General features: G+C 46.6%; 1 protein-coding gene across 1 annotated transcript in view; it reads left to right on the forward strand.

Moving 5' to 3' along the window:
* GPC3 (glypican 3) overlaps positions 1–26,366 on the forward strand; it is a gene marked incomplete at both ends in the record, with an annotated part of 149,630 nt that overhangs the window by 60,970 nt on the left and 62,294 nt on the right. The window contains one exon of the mRNA XM_080352559.1: positions 9,191–9,885. Coding sequence (XP_080208685.1) covers positions 9,191–9,885 — 695 coding nt within the window. The remainder of the gene's footprint in view (positions 1–9,190; positions 9,886–26,366) is intronic.

A 26,366-nucleotide genomic window follows, 5' to 3' on the forward strand; every position in this document is an offset into this window, starting at 1 on the left:
CTTGACCTGGTGCCTTGCTTTATCTTCATTTTTTCTGATGAATAAAGGAATTTGCTAGGCATGCATTTTTTCAGATATTGCTTATAATTTGTAGTTTAAATGGAGAAACTATACAAACTGATGTCCTGGTCTTTAAAAATGCTTGGCTTGTAAATTTGGGAGGGAGTGTATGGCATCGTTTGCCCTCTGCTTGAAATGTGGCTTATCACTTGCCTTATAAAGGGCATACTTCTTTTTCAGTATCTTTATAACCCCATTAGGTGGACGTTGGAGCCTCCAATTAGTAAAATATGTCTGAGGTGGTGAGGTGTGACCAAGTGCTGTTTCATCTCTCTGTTTTGGAAATGCGCTTTGTGTTTAGAAATAAAACCAAAACAACACCAGATGTGGCTTTGCAGTGGTAAAATGCTTGAGTCTGTGATATTTTTTCTGGCCAGTTACCCAGGGCAGAGATGCCCCTTTCCCAGGGTTTTTGAAGCTATTCCTGCTGTGCTCCCTGCCTGAGCTGCTGGCTCAAAATAAGAGTTGTAGTTGGAGACCGTCATCTCTGCAGCAAATTGGTGAGGTAAGAGGGAATAGAAGCAAAGAAAAATGGAGCAGAAAAAAATGCTGAAGGTGAAAGTTTCCCTAGTGACGTGACATTAGTTCTGGGCATGTTATTGATATAATTATAGCATAACAAAAGCCTGGTGGTGCTGTTTTCAGTGATTTATTTTCTGTTCTGTGGGATTGGTTTAATTAACTTTTCCCCTTTAGAAGGAAAAAGGAAAATATGAAATATTTGGAGGGTATATATTTCTGTGTGTGGCTGAAAGCGAACTCCTGGAGGGCTGACCCCGAGCTCTGCCCGCTCAGCGCCCCCCGCTGCCCTCCCGTGGGGCTGGGTTGGGGTGAGACCCCTGTGACCCCCGTGGTCCCTGCCCTGTGGAACTGCAGTTCGCCTCCTGCTCTCTCCAGTGCAAAGTCCCAGCCATCTCGGAGCGCAGCGGGTGAGGACAAAAACATTTCCTTTGCATTCAATCACTTGTGCAGGAACAGCATTCACCCCACACAAATGGTTGGTGCAGAGTTAGATGCTTTCCAAGCCCAAGGCTTCCCTCCATCCTCGAGCGCTCCTGTGTGCAGTCTCTGCTGTGCCTCTTCCCTGTGGTCCTGCTGCGCGGTGCATCCCTAAACTGATGCTCAGTGATAGAGAGAGGAGCCCGAACTTGAACCCCAGCCCTTGCGTGGTCTTCGGCACCAGGCTGGGGGTATGAGGTGCATGGAGAGAGAATCATAGAATAGTTTGAGTTGGAAGGGACCTTCAAAGCTCACCCAGTCCCACCTCTGCCATGAGCAGGGGGATATTCACCCAGATCAGGTTGCTCAGAGCCCCATCCAGCCTGGCCTGGGATGTCCCCTGGCATGGAGCATCAACCACCTCTCTGTGCAACCTGGGACAGTGTTTTACCACCCTCAAGAGATTTATCTTTCTTTAGTCTGGCAAGTTGCCAGCCCAACAGATCCACTTTTTTTGGTGCAGAAGCCTCTTGCATCCCTCCCTCTCTGCTTTTCTGAGGGTGGTCCTAGGGTTTGGATTGAGCCGGCTTCTCCAGGTGTTTAGTTCTCCTTCTCCCCTTGGTTTTTACAAAGAATCATGTTCATCCACCACTCGTGCCAGACCTGACTGTTTACATTTTTAACTTCGTATTAAATTTTCAGGAATCTCTTAAGCATTCACACATCTGTCATGGCACCAAACGGAAATTTCCTGATGCTCAGGAAAACAAGTTACACAATAGACGTGCAATCCATATTTAATGGAAAGCACCACAGCCATGTGTTCAAGCATGAAGTCCCACAAAAGATTTTACTGCAGAGTCATTCTCAGAAGAAAAGCTGCTTTCCTGTGGTCCCCTCCAGCATCTCTGACCCTGGCACAGGCACAGACCACCACAGGACCTGCCCCAGGAGGGGCCGGTTGGAGGTGGGAAGCTGTAGGCATTTCCTGTGTCCTTGCTTCTGGGCTTGTAGCATCTTGCATTGGTGGCCTCTGCTGTCTGCATTAACAAAGTTTTTATCCATGGGATATAAATAATATATGGGTGAACCACAGTGTGACTAATTTCCTAACAGTCGGACCTAGTCTGTATAACTAGAATATAATAGGAGCGTGTTTTCAGGGTGTTTTGAGCGGGTATAATGAGATGCTAACCGACAGTATTGTTATTAGAAACTTCAGGGAGTGTGTTTCAAAATGCCAGGGCACTAGATGAGCTGAATGATTAAAAATAAGTGGCTTTGGGGCTTGATGTTTTGATAGGCACAGATAATTAGGAGAATATGCTCTTTTGACAACAGCATGATGATTTGGCTTTGGCTGGTGAGCAGCATTGGCTTTCAGATGTTTAACTTGGCATCCATGGGAGCAAAGGTGGTGGGGAGGGAGCTGGAAGGAGCCCCCTCTCCTTTAAATGTTGGACAGAAATCCTGGTCTGATGATGATGGAGCAAAGGGAGAAAGTGCAAACCTTGATGGCTTAAAATTTGAAAGACAGAATAACTAAATCATTCTAATTTTTATTACTAATGCTTTGGAGCTAATCTCATAAGCTTGGGAGCTCAAGTGCATAATTGTTATAGTGACAATATTGTAACAGTAATCCAAAAGGCTTTGTCATAGTTGAAAAAAAGAATTTCCTAAGCTCTAAACCCAAATGTACTCAGAGAAACAAACCCTGTAAGAGCAGCAGTGGCACCAGCTGATGGGTTCTGTAATGCCACAGACAAAAGTAATTACGCTGCTTAGAAGAGCTTTTGTCTCCAGATAATGTTGTTAAAAATTTGCAGTGTGGTGTAAATCATAAGGAAACAAATCTGGGGTTTGCTTTTATTGTTGCCAGGGGAACATCTCTTGGATTTTGTTTCCTTTCTGCTCGATATATTGCAAACCTTTTCCAAGTTGGTAAATAAATATTACCTGCTGTTTGAAAAATGACTTGTGGTTCGTCACACCAGCGGTGCCTGTGGCAGCCCAGGCAAACAGTTGTTTCTCTCTCGGTGAGCTCTTTTGTGCATCTTTCAAGATCACAGGATGTTGCGATGAGTCTGAAGTTGTCTGATTCATTGGAGATATTAAAGAAGCATTTCCTTTAGAGCTCGCTCACATGTGAACGCCTATGGCTTTGTAGTAGTATCATGGCAATTGTGTCAGAAAATATTTTGGCAAGGTTACAAAACCCAAAACTTTCAGCATTTCCTTGATGAATGTTTGAAGTTCCATCCATCAACGCTGGCATATTTTTGGAGGGGCTGAGCATTTTTGGTTTTAGGTGTGTGTGGCTTTTAAAGGTTTAGAAACCCTGGACCTGAAGGGGATGCAGCAGTTGCCTTAGGACCAGGTTAATTAACTGATTAATCTTCTGCCACCCTGCCTGGACACCTGTGTTTTGACTTAGGGATGGAAACAATTCTCATGGGCTGAGGGATTCCAGTGCCTGGTTCTTTCCTGATGTGATTTGTGTCCTGAGGAGTGAAGCAAGAGGGATTTGCATCAATAGGTCACTTCACAGGCAATAAATGAGGTTTTACAGTCAGCAGGGAAGTGCCAGAGAGCAAGAAGAGCTGAAGCAGTTCGGCAAATGGGTCTGGGGGCTCTCTGGCCTCTGTAGTTATTTCTGTACCTTGCACAGAGAGTTTGTCACCAAGTCCTGTGAGTAAGGACCCTCCAGGGAAGGTATCTGGGGAGCAAACCCAGGGACGTGGGGAGAGCCACTGGAGCCTTAAAGAGGGACCTCAGCAAATCCACCAGGCTTCAGGAGCTGGCTCACTTGTTGCCCTGGAGCTGTCTCATCTGTAGATGAGACTTACTGGGGGAGAAGGGGCACATCCATACCTAAAAGGCATTTGAAGTGCATTTGGTTACGTAGAGCTGGTGAGATTTGAAAATGGTCCCATGTTTAGGACAGGGAAGAACCGCGTGCAGCGTTGTAACCTGGGGCGCTTCCAAGCAGGAGCATCCTGGGAAGGATGCAGTGGGTCACAAAAGGCATCACCATCTGCAGAGAGAGAAATTCTGCTGGATGCCGGTGATTCCTGTTGACCTCCAGGCAGGTTTCTGCTGCACAGAAATCAGTTTCTTGTTTGTTTTACAGTCTGAGATAGTCCTGGAGGAGATGGCCCTGAAGCTTTAATGGGGAGGTAGCAACATGGTGGTGACACTGTGACTTTGCCTAGAATTACCTGCCTGGCTCTCTTTCCCAAAAATAAAACAGGGTGTTGTCTTTACCAGGTCTTAGCAGTGAAATAACAAACATGTTGTAGTTCCTCTAGAGTGAAGACATATCTTTATGTCATCAAGATAAGGCTTTAAATGTGGGGAGAAAATTACCCACCTTTTAAGATAGGAACATTTTGCAAAGGTGTAAATGGGAGCTCAGCTCCTGATGGGCAGCGGGAACAGCTCAGAGAGAGCTTTATGGTTGCATGGTTTGTGTGCCCAGGTGTAAAGAAACAGTAAAATCAAGGTTGTAGGTGCAGTTTTAACCCCTTGGGGTCCACATGCTGGGGGTGACTGGATGTCACACAAGCCGGCATTTCCACATCACTGCTTTGTTCTTTGACAAGATGCACTGTGGAAGCTGGGCTGCTAACGCTGCCGGTTGTGCTGTGCAGCTCCCTCACCTGTGGTGTGCCTTTGCCAAAGAGGACCTGTGCGGTGCGCCGTGTGATGCACAGAGAAGGGCTCTGTCCCTGCGAGAAGCTCGTGTTTGCAGCAGAACGGCAGCGGCACAGTGACGGAGTGTCACACACAAAGTCCACAGCATGTCCTGATGTCTGATTTCCATGGTGGATCCTGCTTTCCCCCCGTGATAGCTCCTGACACCTGCCCCTGGCCACAGTGGTGCAGGGAGGTGGCTCCACGTGGCTGCTGTGATGCTGGTTTTTGGTGAGCTGGCATGGGGGTGCAGGGCAGAGGGAGGATGGACCTCCCTGTTCCTACCAGCAGCACCTTTCCAAACAGCTCCAGTTGCTTGTGAAGCTGCACTCTCTGAGCTCAGACCTGGGGGTGCTGGACTGGAGATGGGTGCTGTCTCTGTCGCTGCTCTGGCTCTCCAGCTGCTGTCAGATTTTGGCTTTCACCTCTCTGGGAGGACACTGTGCAGGAATGACTCGCTGGGGTTGCTCATGCCAGCTCCTTGCGGCTCAGGCAACTGCATCACATAATTTCTTAAATAAACCCATCAAGTCCCAGACTCGGCTGGAGTCTCCTGCAGCCCTGGGGGAGCCAGCAGGTTAATCTGAGCTCCTCCGGCCCCAGCATCGGCCCCTTTGAAGTAGCTGCAGCTCAGGAGCGAATGTGCCTTCTCAGGAAAACCGACATTTTTACTAAGCAGCAGACGTTTATTATCTGAGCTGAGAACGCAGTGATTTCCTTCTCCTGCCAGTAATCCCCACTCAGGGCACTGTTATGCTCTTTTACAATTTATTTTCTTTTCTCTAATTGCCACTTTGCAGCGGCTGTGGAGCCCTCCCTGGGCTGAGTTCTGGGGAGCTTTTGCACTTTGAAAGCAGCTTAGTCCTTCCCTCCTGGCCACTGGAACCAGGCAGCAACTCCTCTCCAGGTGCTTCAGTGAGAGTCTGGCTGGAAAAATAAGCAAAAGCCCATGCTTTTCAACTGGTGCCTGATAAATGCGCTCTGGAGTAGAGGTTCAGCTGTTTCACACCATCGTCATGAGCCCTTGGCAGAGGTGGCTGACAGACGTAGGGTTCCGCTGTGGCAGGTGTGACGCTTTGCTGATGGTGTTCCAGCTCATGTCCTGCATGTGGTCCCTTTGTTTCACTCGAGCACAGTCTGGTTCTTCCAGTCCATCCTGGGCCAGAGCACCGTGGTGCTGTGTGGTGTTACAGTGCTCCCACGGTTTGTCCCTGTGCTGGCTGAGATGACTTTGGAGCACAGTTTGTGTGTGTGTGTGTTCAGCACCTCTCGGTACTTGCGAATGAAACGTGCTGAAGTCGTACCCAGACAGGACTGACTTTCTGGTGTGGTGACTTGCAGCCACTTGGGCTGTCAGGTCCGTGACCCAGCCTTCTAGATTGCAGCTCTGTGCAGCTGGAGTTTCAGTAGTGCCATGTTATGAGCAGGGCAGGTTTTACCAGCATCAAAAACAGGCTGTGGGGCTTTATGGAGGAGCAGAAGCCTGTGCTGCTTCTGTAATGTGGTGTCCCCTCCTTCTTCCCGCGAGGCTCACTCATGGGAGCACAGCGGACTGACCCATGAAGTTTCCTCCTCTTTGAAGTGCTCGGAGTCTGGCCGTGGGTCACTTCTGCTGCTGGGGCTTTAAAATTCTTGCAGCCAGTGCTTCGAGAGGAATATTTCAGAATAAACAACTACTAGGGGAGTTGGGTGTGAGAGATTTTGGATGCGGAATACTCTTTTTTCACAAAGTTTTATTATTTCTTGCATCTATTAATAGGGCAGCAGGAGGCTCCATGTGCTTTTATAGTCCCTGTTGTGCTCTCTAATGGATATATGCGAAGGCTCCAAGGCGCATAGAATAGACACTCTTAGCCAGTTATTATGATAAAAATTATGTGCATGTCATGACCTTTAAAGCAGTGGGACTGTGTGTGCATGCTCTTCTGATACGCCACTGTTCTCAATTCCTTTCTGAAGCATTTCTCGCCGTAGGAGGTTTGCATAGGAGCCTGGAATATTTTTCTAATCAGCGAAGAGTCTCTTGGCTCTGATGGTAACTTGCAAAGCAGAGAGGAGCAAGAAAAGGGAAGAGGGAGGACTTTTTTCTAAGGGAACTAACAGAGAAGAGGTTAAAGGCGAATGGTGAGGCACAGCATGAAAATCCTGGCATCGTCTGCAGTGCTGTCAGAAAAACATTGGCCCAGAGAGTGCTTTGTGCTCTTTGAGGAAAAAGCTATTCTGGTGCTCTTGAGGATAAAGAAGGGAAAAAGTTTCATAATCCACGTGCCCTATTTGAAGACTTTTTTGTTGTTGTTGTTGTTTTAAAACTTTTAATAGCGCAACCAGAATTTGCTCTGCTCGCATAGCGCACATTTACCCCGCTCCGCGTTGGGTGTGCCGCTGTGCCTGGAGAGCTTTGCAACAGTCTGTCGGGGTGCGAGGAGCGAGGTGCTGCTGTCACGGCGGGGGAGGCATGGACAGAGGGCTCTGTGTCCCCGCACGTCTGCATCCGTCAGACTGTGGTGCCAGGAGGGATTTGTGTCGTCTGGGAATGCAGATGGCTGCTCTGGGCTTGCTGGGGCAGTCCTGGTGCTGCGGGTGTCGGGAGCTGTGGACAAAACGCTTCAGTGGTGTGTCCGGGAGGTGTGCAGGCAGCAGATGGCATGGAGAAGCTGTTTGCAAAAGTCTATCAGTAATTTCTGCTTTGATCACTGCTTATACCACAGCTTTCTGTGTGCTGGTGTGCGGGGCAGCAAACAGCATTGGGTCTCAGCATAAAGCGCACCTGGGAAGGAAGGGCTGGAAGTCCTGGAGATGTGATGTCTCAAAAGCTCTTGAGCAACGTGAGAGGTTATGCGGGGCGAGCGGCAAGGCCTGGCATTGCTTGTGATTGCGTTGATATCGAACCCCCGTGGAGAGGCGTCAGGCCACGCTCAGCTGCATCACAGCCTTAACAAATGGGAAAAATAACACTTTTGGTTTTAAAAATTAAACATTCCCTTTAATTATTGAACATGAATAATTTTCATGCAAATTGAGCCTGGATGTGTGCTTCCAGAGTGGCACAGTTGAGAGTGGTTACATCGCGGGGCATCAGTGACCTGTGAACTGAGAGGCAGTTCATTATTTTTAGCATTTAATGAATAGTACCCTGGAGGGTGGGACACAGGCTGGTAGAGAGAGTTGGCTGAAGAAAAAGACTTTAGTTTGCCGTTGTCACCTCCCCTTCTAATGCTTTAACTTGCAAACTGAGGTGTGCGTAGGCACATTGTCTTTGCATCTCTGGGTATGGATATTTTGGCAGCCTCTTGGTAGGGAGGGCTGTAATTAAGGGAATAACCACCCAGTGACCCTGCTGCATGGAGGCTCTCCTGCTTGCTGCATGGAGGAGGTATGAACAGAAAGTCCCCAAGTCTTTGAAGGTGAAGAAGGGAAAATGCACCCTGGCTTTTCCTAGCAAATTAATGGTCTTCATGTAAAAAAAACTTGAGCTTCACAGGGCAGCTTGGCACAACCTGGTGTATGTGAGAGTCGTCCTGGCGGGCACCCGCCTACCGCTGCCTGAAAGGAGGTTGTAGCATGGAGGGTGTTGGTCTCTTCTCCCATGTAACAACTGATAGGACAAGAGGAAATGGCCTTAAGTTGCACCAGGGAAGGTTCAGGTTGGATATTAGGAAAAATTTATTCCCATAAAGGGTTGTCAGGCATTGGAACAGGCTGCCCAGGGCAGTGGTGGAGTCACCATCCCTGGAGGGGTTTAAAAGGCATTTAGATGAGGTTTTTAGGGACATGGTTTAGTGCCAGTGTTGGGTTAACAGTTGGACTTGATGATCTTGAGGGTCTCTTCCAAACAAAATGATCCTTGATTCTATGGACACTGTTGCTGGCTGTCACCACCACTTTGGACCGTGGAGCAGCTCTTGTCCAGGGCAGACGAAACGTTGGATCTGCAGCTGAAGTGAACCTGGTGCATTTGGGAAACCCACGGTACTGCAAGGGCTTTTCAAACGACTTGGAGGACGCTTAGTGCAGGGCAGGTGCTGGGGATCCGGTCCAAATATCCTCTGTGATTAAGCTCCTATAAATATTTTCCTTTTCATAATGGAATGCCAGTATTTACTGTTTCCTAATTTTAAACACTGTACAATTTGTCAAACATTTATCTCTGTCTTAAGTCTTGAGAGAGAATTCCTGTTAATTTCAAATCAATATCAAAGAGGGAGAGGAAGAAATTGCAGTCTAGCCCTTTTCTTGAATCAATATTTTCTTTAAAAGCTGAAATGTTAACTAGCTCATAGGTTTTGCCATTTTGAAATGTAGCTTTTGTTTAAAGAATATATGCATTTCCCCAGAAAATCGCTGATGCTGGTAAGTTTTGCAGTAGGCAGGGCTGTGACCCAAAGCTGGCAGGAGAGGATGAGTCTTGGCAGCAGGAATGGGGTAAAGTGTTATCCTTCCTGGTCCTGAGCTCATCGTCTCTTAATAACGTCTTTTTTTTTGTTCTGTTTTGCAGAAGCCTTTGAAATTGTAGTACGGCATGCAAGGAACTTCACCAACAGCATGTTTAGGACCCACTACCAGAGCATGGGGCCCAGAGCTCTTAAGTTTGTTGGAGAACTTTTTACTGATGTCTCGCTGTACATATTGGGCTCTGACATCAGTGTTAATAACATGATAAATGAATTTTTTGACAGTTTATTCCCTTTGGTTTACTCTCACTTGCTTAATCCCGGCTTCCCCGACTTCTCTGTGGAAATGACTGAATGCCTGCGGGCAGCCAGGAGAGACCTCAAAGTCTTTGGTAACTACCCGAAGATGATGATGACGCAAGTATCCAAGTCGCTGCAGGCCACGCGGGTCTTTTTGCAGGCTCTCAACCTGGGGATCGAGGTGATAAACACTACTGACCACTTAAAATTCAGCAAGGACTGTGGCCGAGCGCTGCTGAAGATGTGGTACTGCTCACACTGCCAGGGGCTCCTCCTGGCCAAGCCCTGTGCCAGCTACTGCAGCTCGGTGATGCAGGGATGCTTGGCAGGCGTCGTAGAGATCGATAACCACTGGCGAGAGTACATCAGGTCACTGGAGGGGCTGACCAAAGGCATGCATGGCATCTATGACATGGAGCATGTCCTCCTGAACCTCTTCTCCCTCGTGCGGGATGCGATCGTCCATGTGCAGAAGAACGAAGGAAAGCTCTCAGCAACTGTGAGTGCTATTCTGCAGTTCCCCAGCTTGCTGCCACAGCAGGGCTCGGTTGTGAACCGCTAGCTCTGTGTGTTGAAACCAACCTAACCCTGTTCTCCAGGCAGCAAACCCTAAATGCTCCAGTTACCAGCTTCTCCCTTCTTCTCCCCCCAGTTCTATGATTTTTGAAACTTTTGGTAGCATTTGAAATGTGTTTGCATGGGCTGGGCGTCAGTTACGGGCTTTGCCTCTTTTCAGGTTGGTCAGAGCAGAAGGGTCTGGAGTCATGGAATAATAGAATAGTTTGGGTTGGAAGGGACCTTCCCAGCTCACCCAGTGCCCCCCCTGCCATGAGCAGGGACATCTTCACCCAGATCAGGTTGCTCAGAGCCCCGTCCAGCCTGGCCTGGGATGTCTCCAGGGATGGGGCATCCACCACCTCTCTGGCCAACCTGGGTCAGTGTTTCAGCACCCTCATCGTAAAAAATTTCTTCCTCACGTCTGGGCTGAATGGTGTCCTGGCATCTGCCTTGTGGCTGGGGTGTGAGGTTGGGAGCTGAGATGTCCCAGCATCTTCAGTACTCCCTGGGTGCTGTGCTTGTCTCGGGTAGCTCTGAAAGGCTGGTTTTGCACTCTGGGTGTCCCCTGCCTGCTTTAACATCACTGAAATGTACCTCCAAATAGATGCCAAGTGAGAGTGCATACTGTGACATCCCCTGCTTCCTGATTTACCAAAGGAGATCTGGTTTTCCCTCTTTTGGTAGCTCATTCCAGTTTTGGGCTGCCTTTAATCCCAGGGGTGAGGTTATTTCTTATTTATTAGGAGTGACCTGACTCTTTGAAAACACATTGTGTGAATTTCTGAGCCTCCTGAGAAACTGAGGCTTTCTTGTTCAGAAAATCCCACTGTTCTGTTCGAATGCCAAGGACAAATGGGCTATAGTAATATAACACTTGTTTTGCAGAGGAGATTTTTCTTGAGACACAATTGAACTGCTCCGTGCAGGTAGGATAGAATTGGGGATGAGGGCAAAGGTGCGGGAATATTGTTATAGTTTGCTTAAAGCCAACGATGATTAAAATCTGTTGCTGTTCCCCTGTTAGCTGCTTGTTCCTATCATTCTCGACTCCTGTTTACAAAGGAACTGTGTTTATGTAGGTCACTGCAGAACTAGCAATGTAACTAGACACTTATCTTTTTTGGGGACTGTGGAAGTGTATCGGTTTATGGATTTTGAGCTATATGGCATTCAGCCAGCAGCACTCTACTGTGCTGTTGTATGTGCCGTCTTTGCTGGGTGATTGCCCCAGACGTGCTACCGCACATATGCAGGCTGTGAAATCACATAGTGGCACCTGAGCAGTTTCACACCCCCTGGGTAATTTGGCACATGTGGTGCAAGATCTCCTCGTTGCTTAGAAGGATTTGAAGGACCAAATCTCCAGTAAGTTGAATTATTCTTGTGTTGCGGTGACCAGGAGGAAGCTGTGATTGAGGGCTGGGTCTTGGTGTTGGTTACCTGGGCAGATGGATGCGGGCAGGACTCAGTCTAGGGGCAGCAGTTCTGCTGGGTACAATTTCTGCTGCTGTAGAACCAGCACAGGTGGTTCTTCTGTCAGTCAGAACCTGTCAGCCCTCTCTGGAACAGCACAAGAGCAGAGGTTTAACTGTACATTTGGCCTGAGGTTGGGTGAGATGGAGAATACAGGTGATAATGGTGTGTACAAGAGAGAAAACCCAGCTCAGCTCTAAGCCCAGCTGGCATTTCCAAGGCAGTAAGAAACAAAACTTCTACATGTAGTTTGATCTCAAAAAATTGGTCGACGTATTCAGCTGTGGGCACAAGCATCCAACATGGTTTGTATCAGCAAACCTTCCGTGCTTGTGGGTGCTGAGGCAGAGCAGAAGCATCACCCTTGCAGGCTGCCTGCCAGATTTGGGAAGCGCACACACGTCAGTCCTGAAAGGAGGAGTGTTTGTCCTCCCATACCCTTCTTTTATTGGCACAACAATAAAAACGTACTTTTTCTTGAAGATGTCCATGTATACAGTGAAGGAACGTGACTGTTGGTTATATTATTGATTACTGAGACCTTGATCTGTTTACTGAAAATATGTTTGTGGGAAGACAAGTAGACAGAGCGCTGCTAAAGTCAACACAAACCATGGCAGCAGAGCCATAATCTGCCCATCCTCTGCCAAACCAGAACATAAATTGACTTACTTTAAAATAAAAAAATCACTGAGCATTGCAAAACCATTCAGTGCTTTCATACTTCATAGAGCTGTTGGAATTTATTAGTGCCATATATAGTTAGGTACTTATTTAAACATAACTCCTCTTGATCGTTTAATACTTGAGTGATTCTTTTATTTGCTCTAGAGACATTTTTGAGTTATAGGAGTGTGGAGGAAAAAAATCCAAGCCAAGCAAGCCAATTGACCACCGATTGGTGGTGGAAGAGAATGGCCACTGGGTTTTTAAAATTTATTTTTTAAAACACCAGTGTTGCTCAGTTAAGGCTCTTATGTCAATCCTGAGCCCAGAGCAACTTTTTTTTTACGAATGAAAGTATGAGATGTTCAGTGGAGGAATAAAGCAGTAATGGAAGTGCTGACAGTCTTCACTACAGCGCTGCAGATGGCCTGACTCTGACAGCCGGTCTGCATCTGGGGTCTGGGGTAAATATCTCTGCCCCTAAGTCATAGATACAATGATTTTTAATTTTTTTTAAGCTGTGCTAGAATGAAAGTTTCTCTGTTAAACTTATCAGAATATATTGAGTTTCAAAGAATATACCCAGAAGCAAACAGTTGTGTGTACTGTTATCCTGTCAATATGATTGGTTTCAGACACCCTTGTCATATCAAAGGACAAAATGCCGCGGGAGTTGTCTGTGAAAATGAGGGGCTGTACTCTCACACTGGCTTCTCACATCCACCTCTTTTATTACCGACCTTGGCCACCGCTGCTTCTGTAGGCAAAGTTAAATTCACCTGTATGTTATTATGGGTAATGACAGGTTATTTAATTGTCATTAAAATCCCCTGGAATTATGGAAAACCTATCTTCCATGCCCATAGTGATTATATCCTGTCTAACAATGCTACTGCCCTTGCCTGCCCTTTGGGCTGCTTTGGTTTTTCACTTCTCTGGCAGTAGTTTTTCCTCCCGGTATTTCAGGTCCCCGGGTGCGTTACCTAATCAAGCATCCTTGCTCCACGCATCTGCTCCTCTGTCCTCTCACCACCCATCCCCAGGCTGGGTGCCGGCATTTGCACAGGGTCCCGGACCACTTTTATAGCCCGCAGCAGACCTGGCTACAAAAAGCATGTGAACTTGAGCTCCAGAGGTGTTGCAGAGTCTCCAGGTAGGTTTCCGAGGAGCTCTGCACTCCCCAAGACAAGGAATCGTGCTGTTGATAATGTGCTTTTGGACACGGTGTGCCTTCAGGCATGCATCCAGATGTAAGCCTGCACACCGATGTTGTTCCTGGTGTGTAAACAGCCCTGCGGAAGAGTGAATTCAGTAATGTGGCAGTGGGCAGTTCCCAGCCCAAGCCTTGCTTTAATAGCTGGTTTGGCAGCGGTGGTGTGTGTTAGGGCGTTTTTATTTCTGCAGTTTGTCTGTTTAAAAAACTTCACCCTGAAAATATGCTATTAAAATACTTTATCAAGGAGGCTGAGTCTCAGGGCAGATTGAGAAAAAAGAAATCTGTCTAGGGCTATATCTATATTAACTTTCCTATTTGCTGCTTTTTCTGTAGTTGAAAATGTACCTAGTGCATCCACCTCTTGTAGATATTTTAATCATGAGTGTAGGGAAAAGTGATTTTAGTCAGTCTGTTCATGCTTTCTACCACAAACACAGACAATTGGAGAGACACAGTACAAATAAACTTCATAAAATATTCAACCCCAGAACCTCTTGAAGTTAATGCTTTCTCTGCTATTGGAATTACAAGAGAGACAATAGGTCTGTGTGTCTTATGTCGTTAATAGTTGATCTCTTCTGGGGCTCCTTGCCTTAAACCAGCGCTGTAAATTTATCTTGAAAGGTTATGGAGTTGAGGTATGAAGGCTTGTTGATTTGACACAGATAGTAATTTATCTACTTAAATATTTTTTTTTTAATGCTTTTTTTCTCCTCCTTGTAACTCATCAGGGTTTTGACCCATCCCAACAGAGTGGGAAACAACAGGTGACTCACGGCATAGTGATACACCAACCAAAAATTGTACTGTGTGTGAGGAAGAGGATGCACCGCAGGTGTGAGTCGTTGGGGAAAGGGAGGTGGAGTTTGGCTCTGTGAGCTGATCTGTCCTGCACGCTCAGCAGGACACATGTCCCCTCCCGGCCCTTGGGCCTTCTGCCCTTCAGCTGTCGTGTGGTGCCTCTCTGTCTGGACACGGAGCCGCAGTTGCCGATCCCCGCCTTGCACAGCGGGACTGTCTGCTTGGCAGACCCGTACGTGTTGCTGTAATTAGGGATGGGCACTGATGATGCTGTGGAGCTGAGGCGTCTGTAAAATGACTGACTCTGGGAATGAGAACGGGTTGCAAAGGAACACAAGATTAGTCTAACAAGTCTTATAGATAAAGAGCATTATGAAAAACACCAGCAACCCACTGCCAAAAAAAACCCCAAAACAACCATATTGAGAAACTTCAGTTAGTCCAGACTTGTCAGGCAGGGGTGTCCCAGCCTGGCCATCTGCATCTCTAGGAGCAATGTGAAGATGTGTGCTGAGAGCGCTGCCCAGCCCCGACTGCTCCCCTTGCAGTGTGGAGGTGTGCAGCTCTATCTGCAGAATATCGCCTGGAAATGAAAAAGCAGGGAGCTCAGCAAAGCATTTTTCTTCACGTAGAGAACCGATGGCTGAGTTTCTAAAAAATCCTGTGAAATCGCAAAATGAAGATAGCCCGACCTTAGTTCAACCGATTGCGCCCATCTGTGTGCAGGATGAAGGGACCCGCGCCAAAGGGTGCAGTTCTCGATGTGCGCTGTCAGCGGATCCCTGCTGCTTTACCTCCCTGCAGACACCTTTAAAAGACCGCTCAGGTCTGGGTTAACTGGGTGATATAGTCGTGCTGCAGAGCTACTGAGGAGGTTTTATCCCAAAGCTGGAGCACCCAGCACAGGCAGAGCGCTGGGTGTGAGCCCAGCTCCGACACGGGCCGTGGGGAGCTGCTGAGGCAGTGTAGGGAGGAACAGGAGTCAGGCAAACTGGATCCTTGTCTGCCGTTGTTTTTTTGGGGGAATCCTGGCAGGAAGACTGTGAGCACGCTGAAAAGATAACCAACTACTCTGATTGCTTGTACTGCCACACAGAGAAGCGTTGCTCTGTTGCAAGTTGGAGTAGAAATTTCAGTACCAGTGAATACACAGGGATGAAAATCAAGAATATGTAAGTAAAGGGGCTTTTGGTACCCAGGGGTGAAAATATCACCTGTCACCATAGGCAGTGATTCCGGGTGTTTGTCAGCACGGTGATGCCAGCGAGGTTTTCCCGGGAGCTGCTTTTGGAGGCGGCTCACCTGGTGACTTGCTGGAAGCCGCTTTACTGGGTGGGTTGCAGCATCAGGGAGCTCCGCTGAGTTTTCCTCTCTGCTAATGGATTCTTTCTGTGCTGGAGCAGGAAAGAGCCTTGCGAGGAGAGCTTTGAATTTACAGCGCTGGTCAAAAAGTCATTTCCTTTGAGACACCGAGATCGGTTTCTTTGTACTTTTAATGTGGGTTGCTTTCTGTTGGCATTGCTCATGGGATAGTCAGCTGGATGTGCAGCCTCTGTATTTTCGCTTTATTATTGGCAAAGTTTAATCCTCAGGCTGTTCTCTAATGCTTGCTGGTAGCTATCTCCATTTTTCAGTTAAAACTGGAAATACAGGTGAGGTTTTGGTTTTGAGTAAGCTCAGACCCACTCATAGCTGTCCCAAGGCGCGTTTATCGTGTACTTTTGTTAACCATTTTGTGACGGCCAGTGTAACATGCCTGATAAGAGTGTTGAACCTGCAGTGGGAACAAAAGCTTGCTTTAAAACAAACCTGATCACTGAGGACAGTATCAGCAACATTCCTGTTTCTGTGAAAATACCTTGAGAGTATTATGATTAGTTGTCTGAAGAGGTCTCGGATATTAAAGGTTTTCTCATAGTTGGGGAAGCATATGGCAAAGTGCTGAATTACTGTGCTGCTAATGAGAGCTTTGGCTCTAGAGGACACGGGTAGCACACTTTCATAGTCTTAGGTCAGCCTTGCCCTTTTTCTGCTGGGGTCTAGCATGGGTGAAGTGGCATGCTGGTCTCCTCTCCTGCTTGCCCGGATGGTCCGGTGAGGCTTTGGGTCAATTTGTCACCAAACTGGGTCCAGCTGAAGCAGGTCAGGTGTACAGGTCTGCACTTCGGAGCGTGCGGGGCTGTGCAGAGCTGGTAGGTGGAAGCAGTGGATGAGGCCAGTGATGCTCAAACCAGAGCAAAGCCAGAGGAGATGTCATTGAGCATCAAAATGGGCTTAATTTAAAACAGCACTTGAGTTTCCTATTTGTGAACTTCTATACTGTCCTCAAATTTGTTCTGCCTCTGTCCTTTTAACTGGATGTGTCCTAGCCTCTGGTGTGCTCTGCCATTTCAATGGAATTTGCAGTGATGCTTTTAATTAAAATACAAGGTAGCTGCTGGTGGTGCCCCCTCCTCCCTGCGCACACGCGGCAGCACGGGGAGCATCCTTTGACAGCGTGTTTGATGCCCAACCCAACTTTGCACTGAAGCTCACATACATGTTTTTATTGACTTCAGTCAAAGGCAGATCACTCAGCTGGTGACAACTGCATCCCCACTACTCTGTGGCTTAAAAAGAGCTTTTTAAGGCCGCTGCATTTTATGGGCGGGAATATCATACAGCACCCACTGAGTCTGGCTTGATCTCACTTCACATTGTGTGCTGGCTACAGCACGAATGAGATGCACAAAGGCTGTACACGGTGGGATGTCTTGCATCTTTTCTGAGCTGAAGTCAGAACAAACCTGGAGATCTTGTGCAGATTAATTACTGGTTCTGTGTAGCTGTTTGTGTGTCCCATGACTTGGCTTGTTCCTTGGTTCCTTGTTTGAGTGGAGGAGCTGATTTGCTCTTGTGCAACTGGCTTCTCAGCATTTAAAAAGATAATTGGTTCAGAGACGCCCTTAGTACAAAGAGCTAGAGGAGGTAGTGGTGCACAATACGGTCTGAACAGTTGGAAACAATATTGCAACATTATGTAGCTTGCTTCACTGCACAGAGCATCTTTTTTTTCTCATCTCTCTCATTTTTCATGGCCTCCATCACGGTTGTATTTGGCAGCTGGACATGGGATGCTTTGGGATGTAGGAGAGAGCTGGTGGTCATGTCATCCAGAGCAGACTGTGTGCATTGCAGGAGGGGGCATGGAGGGGTGTCTGTTCCTTGGGCGCTGGGCTTTAGGCTTTGAAGTTTCAAACTGTCTCATTTTGTAATAAATTGTAATGGTCAAGGACATAACGTGAGGTCTTGAAATAGATTGGATTTAAGCAGAAAAAAACCCAAAGTTTCAGGCTGAACCAAAGATCACAGTGTCAGAAAACTCCCTCTGGGTGTCTTGAGGCTTCTGCTGCTTCAGCAGCCGTGGGAGAGGTTCTGGGCAGGGGGAGCTGCCCCTCGGCAAGGGGAGCGCTGGGGCACAGCCCCTTCGCTGGGAGCTTCGCAGCTGGATCCGCTTCAGAGTTAAACCAGCCTTATGCTCAGGGTCCTTGCCAAAATCCAGGTTTAGTTTACCTGAAGGATGCTACAAGCTGGTGCGTGGCAGAAGCAGGAGGCTTTTGGGTCTGGGCTGACTTGCCTGGCTTTCGAGTAGCTGGCAGAGAAGTTACATCCATGTCATGAACTGCATTTCTTCTTATTTAGCTTGGTCCAGAACACCCCTCTGGACAGGCCGTTGCCCTCTCTGCTTACTGGGGAATCAAGGAGCTGCCTCTGGGGTTCTCTCTTAAAACTGGCCACACGTCTTCATTTTATCAGAGAGATTAAATTCCCCAATATCAGCTCTGCGGACACGGCTCCCTCGCTCGCTGTCCGGGTTGCTGCAGCCTCCCGCAACCTCTATTAACACAGATGCCTTATTAGCAAAATGTATTCTGGCCCATTTCCTTTCCTGAAGATTTTCCTCCTTGCTAAGACCCGCAGCTTTGCAACGCCAGTCTCATGCTCACCAATATCCATCTCTTTGTGCTTTTTACGCTAAACCCTCTTTTGGCCTCATTATCCGTGACTGCAGTTTCCACTAAGACCTCCATCTGGGGTCATTCGCCGGGCATCCTTCATCTTAACCGCACTGAGTTTACTTCCAGTGACAGTAACCCCCGTGAGTGCTGCTGCCTTAAAACTAGAACTAACCCTCCCATTAGCAATGCTGATGAATGAGCCAAGAACAAACCAGAAACTTAAAAGCGACCCTCTGCAAAGCAGAAATAGTGCCCAGAGCTGCCCAGGTGGAACAGCGGCATTTTGTTTTGCGCTGGAGAGGCTGAGGGGCTGGGTTGCAATGGGGTTTTGTGCTTCATTTTGAATTCTCTGCCCATGTGTGGTGCTGTGAATGATATAATTTTTACAACTTACTGAGGTATCAGGCATGATGCCATCTACAAATACACTTAGTTGGGAAAAAATATTACAGCAAACTACTGAGGCAGATTTTTCAGCTGTGCTCTGCAGCAAAAGCACCTCTCATTGCTGGCAGAGCTCTTGAGCAGTTCTCTCAGCCTTTTGGGGTTACTAAAACAATGAACAGGTGGTCTTTTCCATCCCTACCTGTTGCATTCCCCCACTAATAAACCTCTGAGAGCACAGAGCCTGCTCTCGGAGGGTAAAGTGCGCTGCTAACTGCATTATTCTTCCAAAGCCTGGTTTGATCAAGAGCAGGCTGGCTGCAGAAAGCTGTGCTGATAGCCTACAGCTACTTTGGCAGAGTTATTTCTGTTTAAAAAGTAAAAAACAACAAAAAAAACCCCAACAAACAAAAAAACCTGCAGCAGCAGTTGGGGAATTTAGCAATTCTTGATGCAGGTGTATCTTTGTTACCAGATCTATTTTCACACCCAGTTCTTCTCTGTGTTGTCAGCAGTGGTAGAGATGATGCTCTTAGGCACTGACCCGGAGGAGGCGAGTGAGTCTGGTGGTTAGTGCGGATAATTCAGGGGTGACCAATGTGCTCTAAGTTATGTCTTTTTAAAGCTTATTAACTCTTGGATTGCACATATTGATCTGTATCACTGTACAAATAAACTTCATGCTGCTGCTCTCCCGGGTACCAGACAGCAGGTATTTCAGCGAATATCTCAACTGCCTGTGCTGGTATTCAAATCATCCGTCCTCTGTCTCCTCCCCGAGGGACAGCCCAACAAACAGGGAGAGGAGGAACCACACAAGGTGATGCTGGGCTGGCTCTGACCAGCAAAATGACACCGGTAGCTCAGAGCAGATGGGCCCACAAAGCTTTGCCTGGCAAATGCTGAAAACTGTCCAGGACATCTCTGAGCCTTGCTTTATGCAATTCTCACTGTTGGTTAGGAGCCAGAAAGCACTTCAGTACCATTCTACCTGAAGATGTTGTTGCAAAGTATTTTTCTTTGCAATGAGTTGTGTGGAAATGTCCATCTTGCAACTTGCAAGCTGAGTGGAAAGCAAAGAAGATGCATGAAAATGCATTAAAACCATTTAGTCCATTTTCTTTGATGCTTCCCCACCCCATTTTGGAATTGTTGCCTATCAGTTTATTGGTATCCACTTGTCATAATCAAATTCTAGTCGTCAGTTTGTTGACATTAATAAAGGTGTTGTGATAAAGTCAAATTAATTTCATTTCTGCCTGCAAACAGCCTATTGTTGAATGAGCCACTTTTAATATATTAATCAGACATATAATATAGCATTGTAACGAGGTTAAAAGTGCACACTGATTTCCATTATAAAGATATTCTCAATCAAGCAGAAGCTAATCTAATGCTGTAAGTTATTCTGTACTACAATTGTACTAACTGCAGTACATGTGAAAACAAGATGTGTTACAACATAGTCTCAAAAAAGCCCTGCAGATATTTATATCTTTATAGAAAATAATGATTTACATTTTCAATAAGCTGGATTTGTCTTTGGGAAAATGCAATTCCTTTATCATGAGCAAAAATCTAATGGGAGTCTTTTTACCTAGTCTACCATGCTTTGGGTAAATTATCTTGGTGCTGACCTTTAATTGGATTAGGCTGGATAGGAAGAGGACTGACTGTCAGGGAAAAGAATGAATATGTATCTGGTAGCTTCAAAACTAAGAAAAATCAACAGATGAAGGAAAAAAGAAGGATGGAAAAAGAACACAGGGTGCTCCTGAGCCCCTTTTTTGGCCTTGAATGGATTAATTTTACCAGCAGCTAATCTCTGTGCTGAGATATTTTTACCACTTTCTATTAATAACAATGGTTATGATTCTGTTTTAGGCTTTGCTCGGAGAGGTCCATAGCTTCGCTATGGGGAGAGCCTCGTGCACCCCTCACCAGAGGCTGGATAATGTGTTGTGGGGTTGCTCCGGGCTTAGCTGGAAAACAAATGGTTGTAATTATCCTGCTGAAGATATTCAGCAGCTTAAAAACAATTGAAAATGATTTGGTGAGTTTTGGTGCCTCCAGCCTTCTTGTTTTAGTGGAAAATGGTCTTTGGAAAGGGAAATGTGGATGGAGGAAGCAGAAGGTGGCTGGGGGGTTATTCCCATGGGGAGGTTAAAATAAGTAGGGTTATGGTCCTTTGTAAGGGATGGGTGAGTGGGGAGGAATGACGGGTACCAAACCTTTTGGGGTTTGAAGCGTTTTCCATTTGGCACAGGAAGGGAGGAGGGCATTTTATAATGAAAAGTACTGTTAGTGGTGTAAAAACCTTTGGGATGGTTTGGGTACAAGCATTTATTGAAGTATAAATCTGAAAAGCTGCATATACCTGTGAGTACGGTCTGCTCGAGTTGCAAAACAGTCGTTGCTTTTTACCTTTTGTTTTGATTTTACCAGTTAAAGCAGGGTTAGCGGTAAGCCCTGTATGCTCTATTTTATATAAATATTACACTTGCTATTGGATTGCTGATAGAGGGAACTAATTAAGGAGATGGAATATCATCAGTAGATTTTTCTTCCCTGAGATTTTATGAGTAGTAATTTGAAAAGAGCCATATTAAAGTCATTGAGGAACAAGTTAATGCTGCATTTCTAAGAATATTGCCCTCCTACCCAAAGATTATATTCAAGAACAAACAGTGTACAGTAGCTAATTGCTAGCTGACACATTTTAACAGCTTTATACTTTTATACTTCCAAAATTGAATTGGTCCTTTTTTTTTAAAAAAAAAAAAAAAGCCATGCAGTAACTTTTTAATTATTTAACAATGTATTTCTCAAAAAATAATTGAATCTCTGCTGATGGCTGTGGGGGGGAAGTTGGACTGGTAGGTATTGACTGCATTTGCAACCCAGCTGACACGGCTGCTGTTAAACAACCGATTATATGCACTGTCTCCGGCTTGCTGGCTTACGATCCAGACTGGTGGCAGGTATCTGTTTTTCCTCTCTAAATTAAGCTGCTAGGAATTTATTTCTCTCCGATTGTTGCTTTCTGTAGCGCCGTAGGCACAAACACGGTGCAGTATTAAAACCCACAGAAATCTGTGAAGGAAACCAATTAACTCGCGGAAGGGAAATCACAGATGCGCGGCACCCGCCTGCAGCCCTGGTGCTGCCCGGCCCCAGCGAGCCTGCGGGTCTGCTGCCCTGGCTGCCCTGGCTGCCAGCACGACGGGGCAATCCCGGCGTTGTCACCGCTGGGAACGTGCACTTGCAGCCCAGGAGGCCAATTATAACCTGGGCTGCAGCGAAAGCAGCGCGGGCAGCAGGTGGAGGGAGGTGATTCTGCCCCTCTGCTCTGCTCCGCTCCAGTGAGACCCCACCTGGAGTCCTGTGTCCAGCTCTGGGTCCTCAGCACAGACACACATGGACCTGTTGGAGAGGGGCCAGAGGAGCCACAGGAATGATCCGAGGCTGAACAGCTCTGCTGGGAGGACAGGCCGAGAGAGCTGGGGTGTTCAGCCTGGGGAAGAGAAGCTCCAGGGAGACCTTATTGCAGCCTTTCAATACTTAAAAGGAGCCGCTAAGAAAGATGGGGACAGACATTTTAGCCAGTCATGTTGTGATAGGACAAGGGATGATGGTTTTAAACTAAAGGAGGGAGATTCAGGCTAGATATGGGGAAGAAATTTTTTACAATGAGGGTGGTGAAACACTGTCCCAGGTTGGCCAGAGAGGTGGTGGATGCTCCATCCCTGGAGACATCCCAGGCCAGGCTGGACGGGGCTCTGAGCAACCTGAGCTGGTGAAGATGTCCCTGCTCATGGCAGGGGGGGCACTGGGGGAGCTTTGAAGGTCCCTTCCAACTCAAACTATTCTGTGATTTTTATGATTCTTCCAAGAGAGACAGAGCTTGCAGCCTGCATGGACCTCAGTGCTCTCAGAGGGGTTATTGTCTGGTTACTGACATTCTTCAACAGCTAGAAATGCAGAAAGTAATTTTTTTAAGCTCTTGGTAGAAACTGCCAGTCCTTCCAGCCAATTCCTTGCTTTGCTTTTGAGTCTGTTGAGATGAAGTAGATTTAATTGCCTGCAACAGGAGGGTCTTCTAGGGGCCTGCAGTAGCAACTGGGCAAGTATTAGAGTATCCGCAATGCACAGTTGTATAATCGCAGTGCATTTAGCATCCTTAGCAGAAATGGGCTTTGATACATTGAGTCCAAGTTTTCTAGCAAGTTAGTTGTTTCAGTGATAGTTTTGAAATCAGCTGGTTGAGTTTGGAACTGTTTAGGGTTTCTCAGGGATTCAGAGTCCCAAAGGTGTGATGGCAGCATGGGGTGAGGATCAGCCATGCCCCCAGCCTCTGCTGTGTCCCCACAGCACCTCGGGGGCTCCAGGTGCTGTCATGTTTTGCACCTGAATCTGGCTTGGGCCAGTCTAGTGTGCTCCTGCTTTTCTCTCGATTGTGCTCCCATGTTTTCCCTTTTGCTCTATTGTCACCTTTCAGACAAAGCTGCCTTCTCTTTCCAAGAATAAAGCCTTAGTTTGATTGTCTAGGAAACATCATATTGCATAGATCTAAGTTAAAACCATCATGGGAGCATTAGGATACTACGGGGCCCTGTTTCAGGAAATGTCTCCACTTGGGAAAACTGCATAAGTGAAATTTAAGCCAATGCTTTTTTCTTGACTCTCCCAGTCCGTCGCTGGGCTGGGTGTGAGCCCTGGCTGGGGCTCCGGCTGCCTGCGCTGTTGTTTGCTGCCGAGGTCCGATGATCAGAGCTGAAATACCAAATTTTGTGTTAAATATGGAATGAGCAAAACACTGAAGGGAAACACTGACTTGAAAAGTTGTGCTTTAATTATATGTCGTGGATTATAAAGGCAGAAGGAACAACTGTGATCATTTAGTCTGACTTCCTCTCTACCTATAAATAACAATAAACAGCCTTTTGCTTAAACACAAAGCAGCTTTCTCTGGTGGATTATACTCTGCACACTGGGGGCACCAGGAAGAAGAAACATCTTGTTTGCATTATTTTATGTAGGTTTGAAAGGGCCCGATTCAAGCTGAGGTCATGGTTCCTTTGAGGGAAAGGGCATCCAGTGCTGGGAGAAGCTGGGTCAGTCCACGGGTCAGGATATGGTGGGACACAGTGTAGAATCATAGAATCATTTTGGTTGGAAGAGACCTTCAGAATCATTGGGTCCACCCATAACCTAACTCTGGCACTAAACCATGTCCCTAAGAACCTCATCTAAAAGCCTTTTAAAGCCCTTCGGGGATGTGACTCCACCACTTCCCTGGGCAGCCTATTCCAATGCCTGACAACCCTTTCTGTGAAGAATTTTTTCCTAATATCCAATCTAAGTATGGAGGTACCTCAGGTGTTGCGGCACATGCATGGGACAACAGGCATCAGGTCCTCCTGAGGACAGGGTGGCATGCACTAACAGAAGCAGGGATGGAAATGCAGTGCTAGTTTCCAACTGATTTAAGCTATTTGAATGCTGAGCAGCAGGGGAAGTGCAGATGGGGATCATCCAGCTTCAGCAATTAGCACCAAGGGTTGAAACGCTTTTGCTCCCCTGTGCTCTTCTGACCTGCTGCACCCGCACCCTGACGCAGGTTCTGGGATAGAGCGGCTGCATAACCATGTGATACATGAGACCTGCCAGCTCTTGTGTCATCTGTGTCACCAGTATGTGTGGCAACACATAATTCTGCTTGCCCTGAGGAACCTTCCCAGTTAGTCCTCAGGTTACACCACGACATGGCAAATGCCTTGGGCAGCAGCTGGGGTCTGCAAGGGCAGATGTGCTGTTGGCTTCTCTTCCATCAAGTCTCAAGCCCTCTCTTATTTTTCTCTCGGTCGGTGATCAGAACTGTCTTTGCAGACAAGAAGTGAGCCTGGGGTTGAGGCACCCATGGGTGCTCCCTGGGCCCTGTATTCCTGCTGTGATGCTGAGCCTCTACAGAGTGCCTTGTCGTGCTCTACATGAGGGATGTGATATAGAAATGAAGTTATATTTCCTTCTGAAAATTCCTCCTTCATGCCTCCTTGGTCTGCAGGAGGTAAAGACCTGGTCTTCAAACCAGGTAGTGATGGTCTTCAGTGTAACCTGGTCTGGTAGCTGCAGGGGTCCCTCAGCATTTGTAGCACGTGTTTGCAGCATGTGTTGGGCGTCACCACAGGCACTGGTGTGACAGGCGCTCTGTTATTCTAAGCATTAGTGTTTGTGTGCATTTTACACATTATAGCATTGCATTATTTAAAGGTGATGCATTATTAAACGCTCTTCTCCTCAGCACAGAGAGTAGGTCACTTCCCGCGATCCCTGCTGCTCCGCGAGAGTGAGTTAGGAAGTTGTCTCTTATGTAATCCCTGCAAGATGATGTCTGAATAATGGAAATCGTAATGCTATAGAGCTGATTAATAGCATTTAATACTCCATTAATAAGGAATTTTAGTGAAATGTGTGTAGAAGACATCTATGTTATCACACTCAGTTTGTTCTTTCTGCTTGAGTGCCTGGAACCAGAGGAACAATCATTACTTAGTTAATAATGATGTGCTTCCTAAAATAAAGGCCCGTAAATTCATTTTATGCCTCTAATCATATTTTCCGCTGTGAGAAGAGTGAGGAAGCAGGGAATTGTCTCTTTTCCATCTTCCTGACAAAATGTATATAATGATTACAAGCATATAATACGAGTGTTTGTCCTATCTAAATGTTTCTTCATTTCTGTTAATCAGCATTCGTTTGAGAGTGCCGTTTATGGAAGGCGATGCAATCACCGGGGTAGTGTGGCAGATTTAAATCAGTAATAAAAGCCTTGGGGAAATTAAGAAGACAAAACATTAACCACAGACTAAACATTAACATATATTAGCATTTTTATTACACCTGTAGAAATGGTAAATGTGCTTGGTTACTACTATTAAAAAGTTTATGTTCTATCCCATATCATCACAATGTATATTTTTGGTTTAAGCCCTTTAGAATTTAATTAAGCGGATTTCTGTAGCAGCGCTTGAGTAATAGACTTCAGGTTCACTTTTATGGTGACTTTGTAGATAAAGAATGCGTTTATGCCCCATTTATAATGCTAATAGTATGTGTGATGGGTAGTGGAGTAGGTTGTGAAAAAGAATTGGGGAAGAACTGCCAAAGCAGGCGGCTGCTTTACTGAGGCTTTCACCTTACTGGTCAAACTGGGTTCCATTGCTGGATGATGCACAGGGTTTAGTGGGCGCCAGCTATTTCCTCCGAAGGCAGCACATTTCCTTGAGGTCTGTGGTCAGCTCTTCTCTGCATACCGTAGCAAATCACCCTTTCAGAGGCTGTGTTCAAATCAATTATAATAGTTAATCGCTTTTCAGTTTAATGTGCAGCTTCTCCCAAAGGAAACTCGGGAATAGGTATTAAAATGACATACGGGAACTCCAGAGAGCAGAGAAGATTGTGGGAGGAAATCTTCCAAAATGAGGCCAGCGCCTAGAGGGGAAAAAAAATACTGTGTCTTCCTGGAGAATGAATCTATAAGCAGAAGGGTTCACAGAGAAGACAAATGGAAACTCCATGTAAAGTGTAAGTAAAGGTCAAATATAGCAAACTCTCCATCGGAGCAGAGTGGAGCTCATGGGCTGAATGAGAAGCGGCAGCAGCAGGTATTCACCAGTGTCTAATGCAGTCTCTTCTCTTCCAAGCCGAAGCTGATTAGCCTCTTTTTCAAATCTTCTAGAAAATTACCTTTAAAACGCTCTTACTCTTGGAAGTGATGCTCTGATTGGCGCTGAGGATCATGCGTGTGCTGCTTTCCAATCTTTCCCCACCTGGGACTTGCAAGGCAAGAGGGTTTTGTCTTGTGCCGGGGTTTGGTCGGTGGCC

The sequence above is a fragment of the Nesoenas mayeri genome (assembly GCF_963082525.1).
Source record: "Nesoenas mayeri genome assembly, chromosome: 13".
Lineage (NCBI taxonomy): Eukaryota > Metazoa > Chordata > Aves > Columbiformes > Columbidae > Nesoenas > Nesoenas mayeri.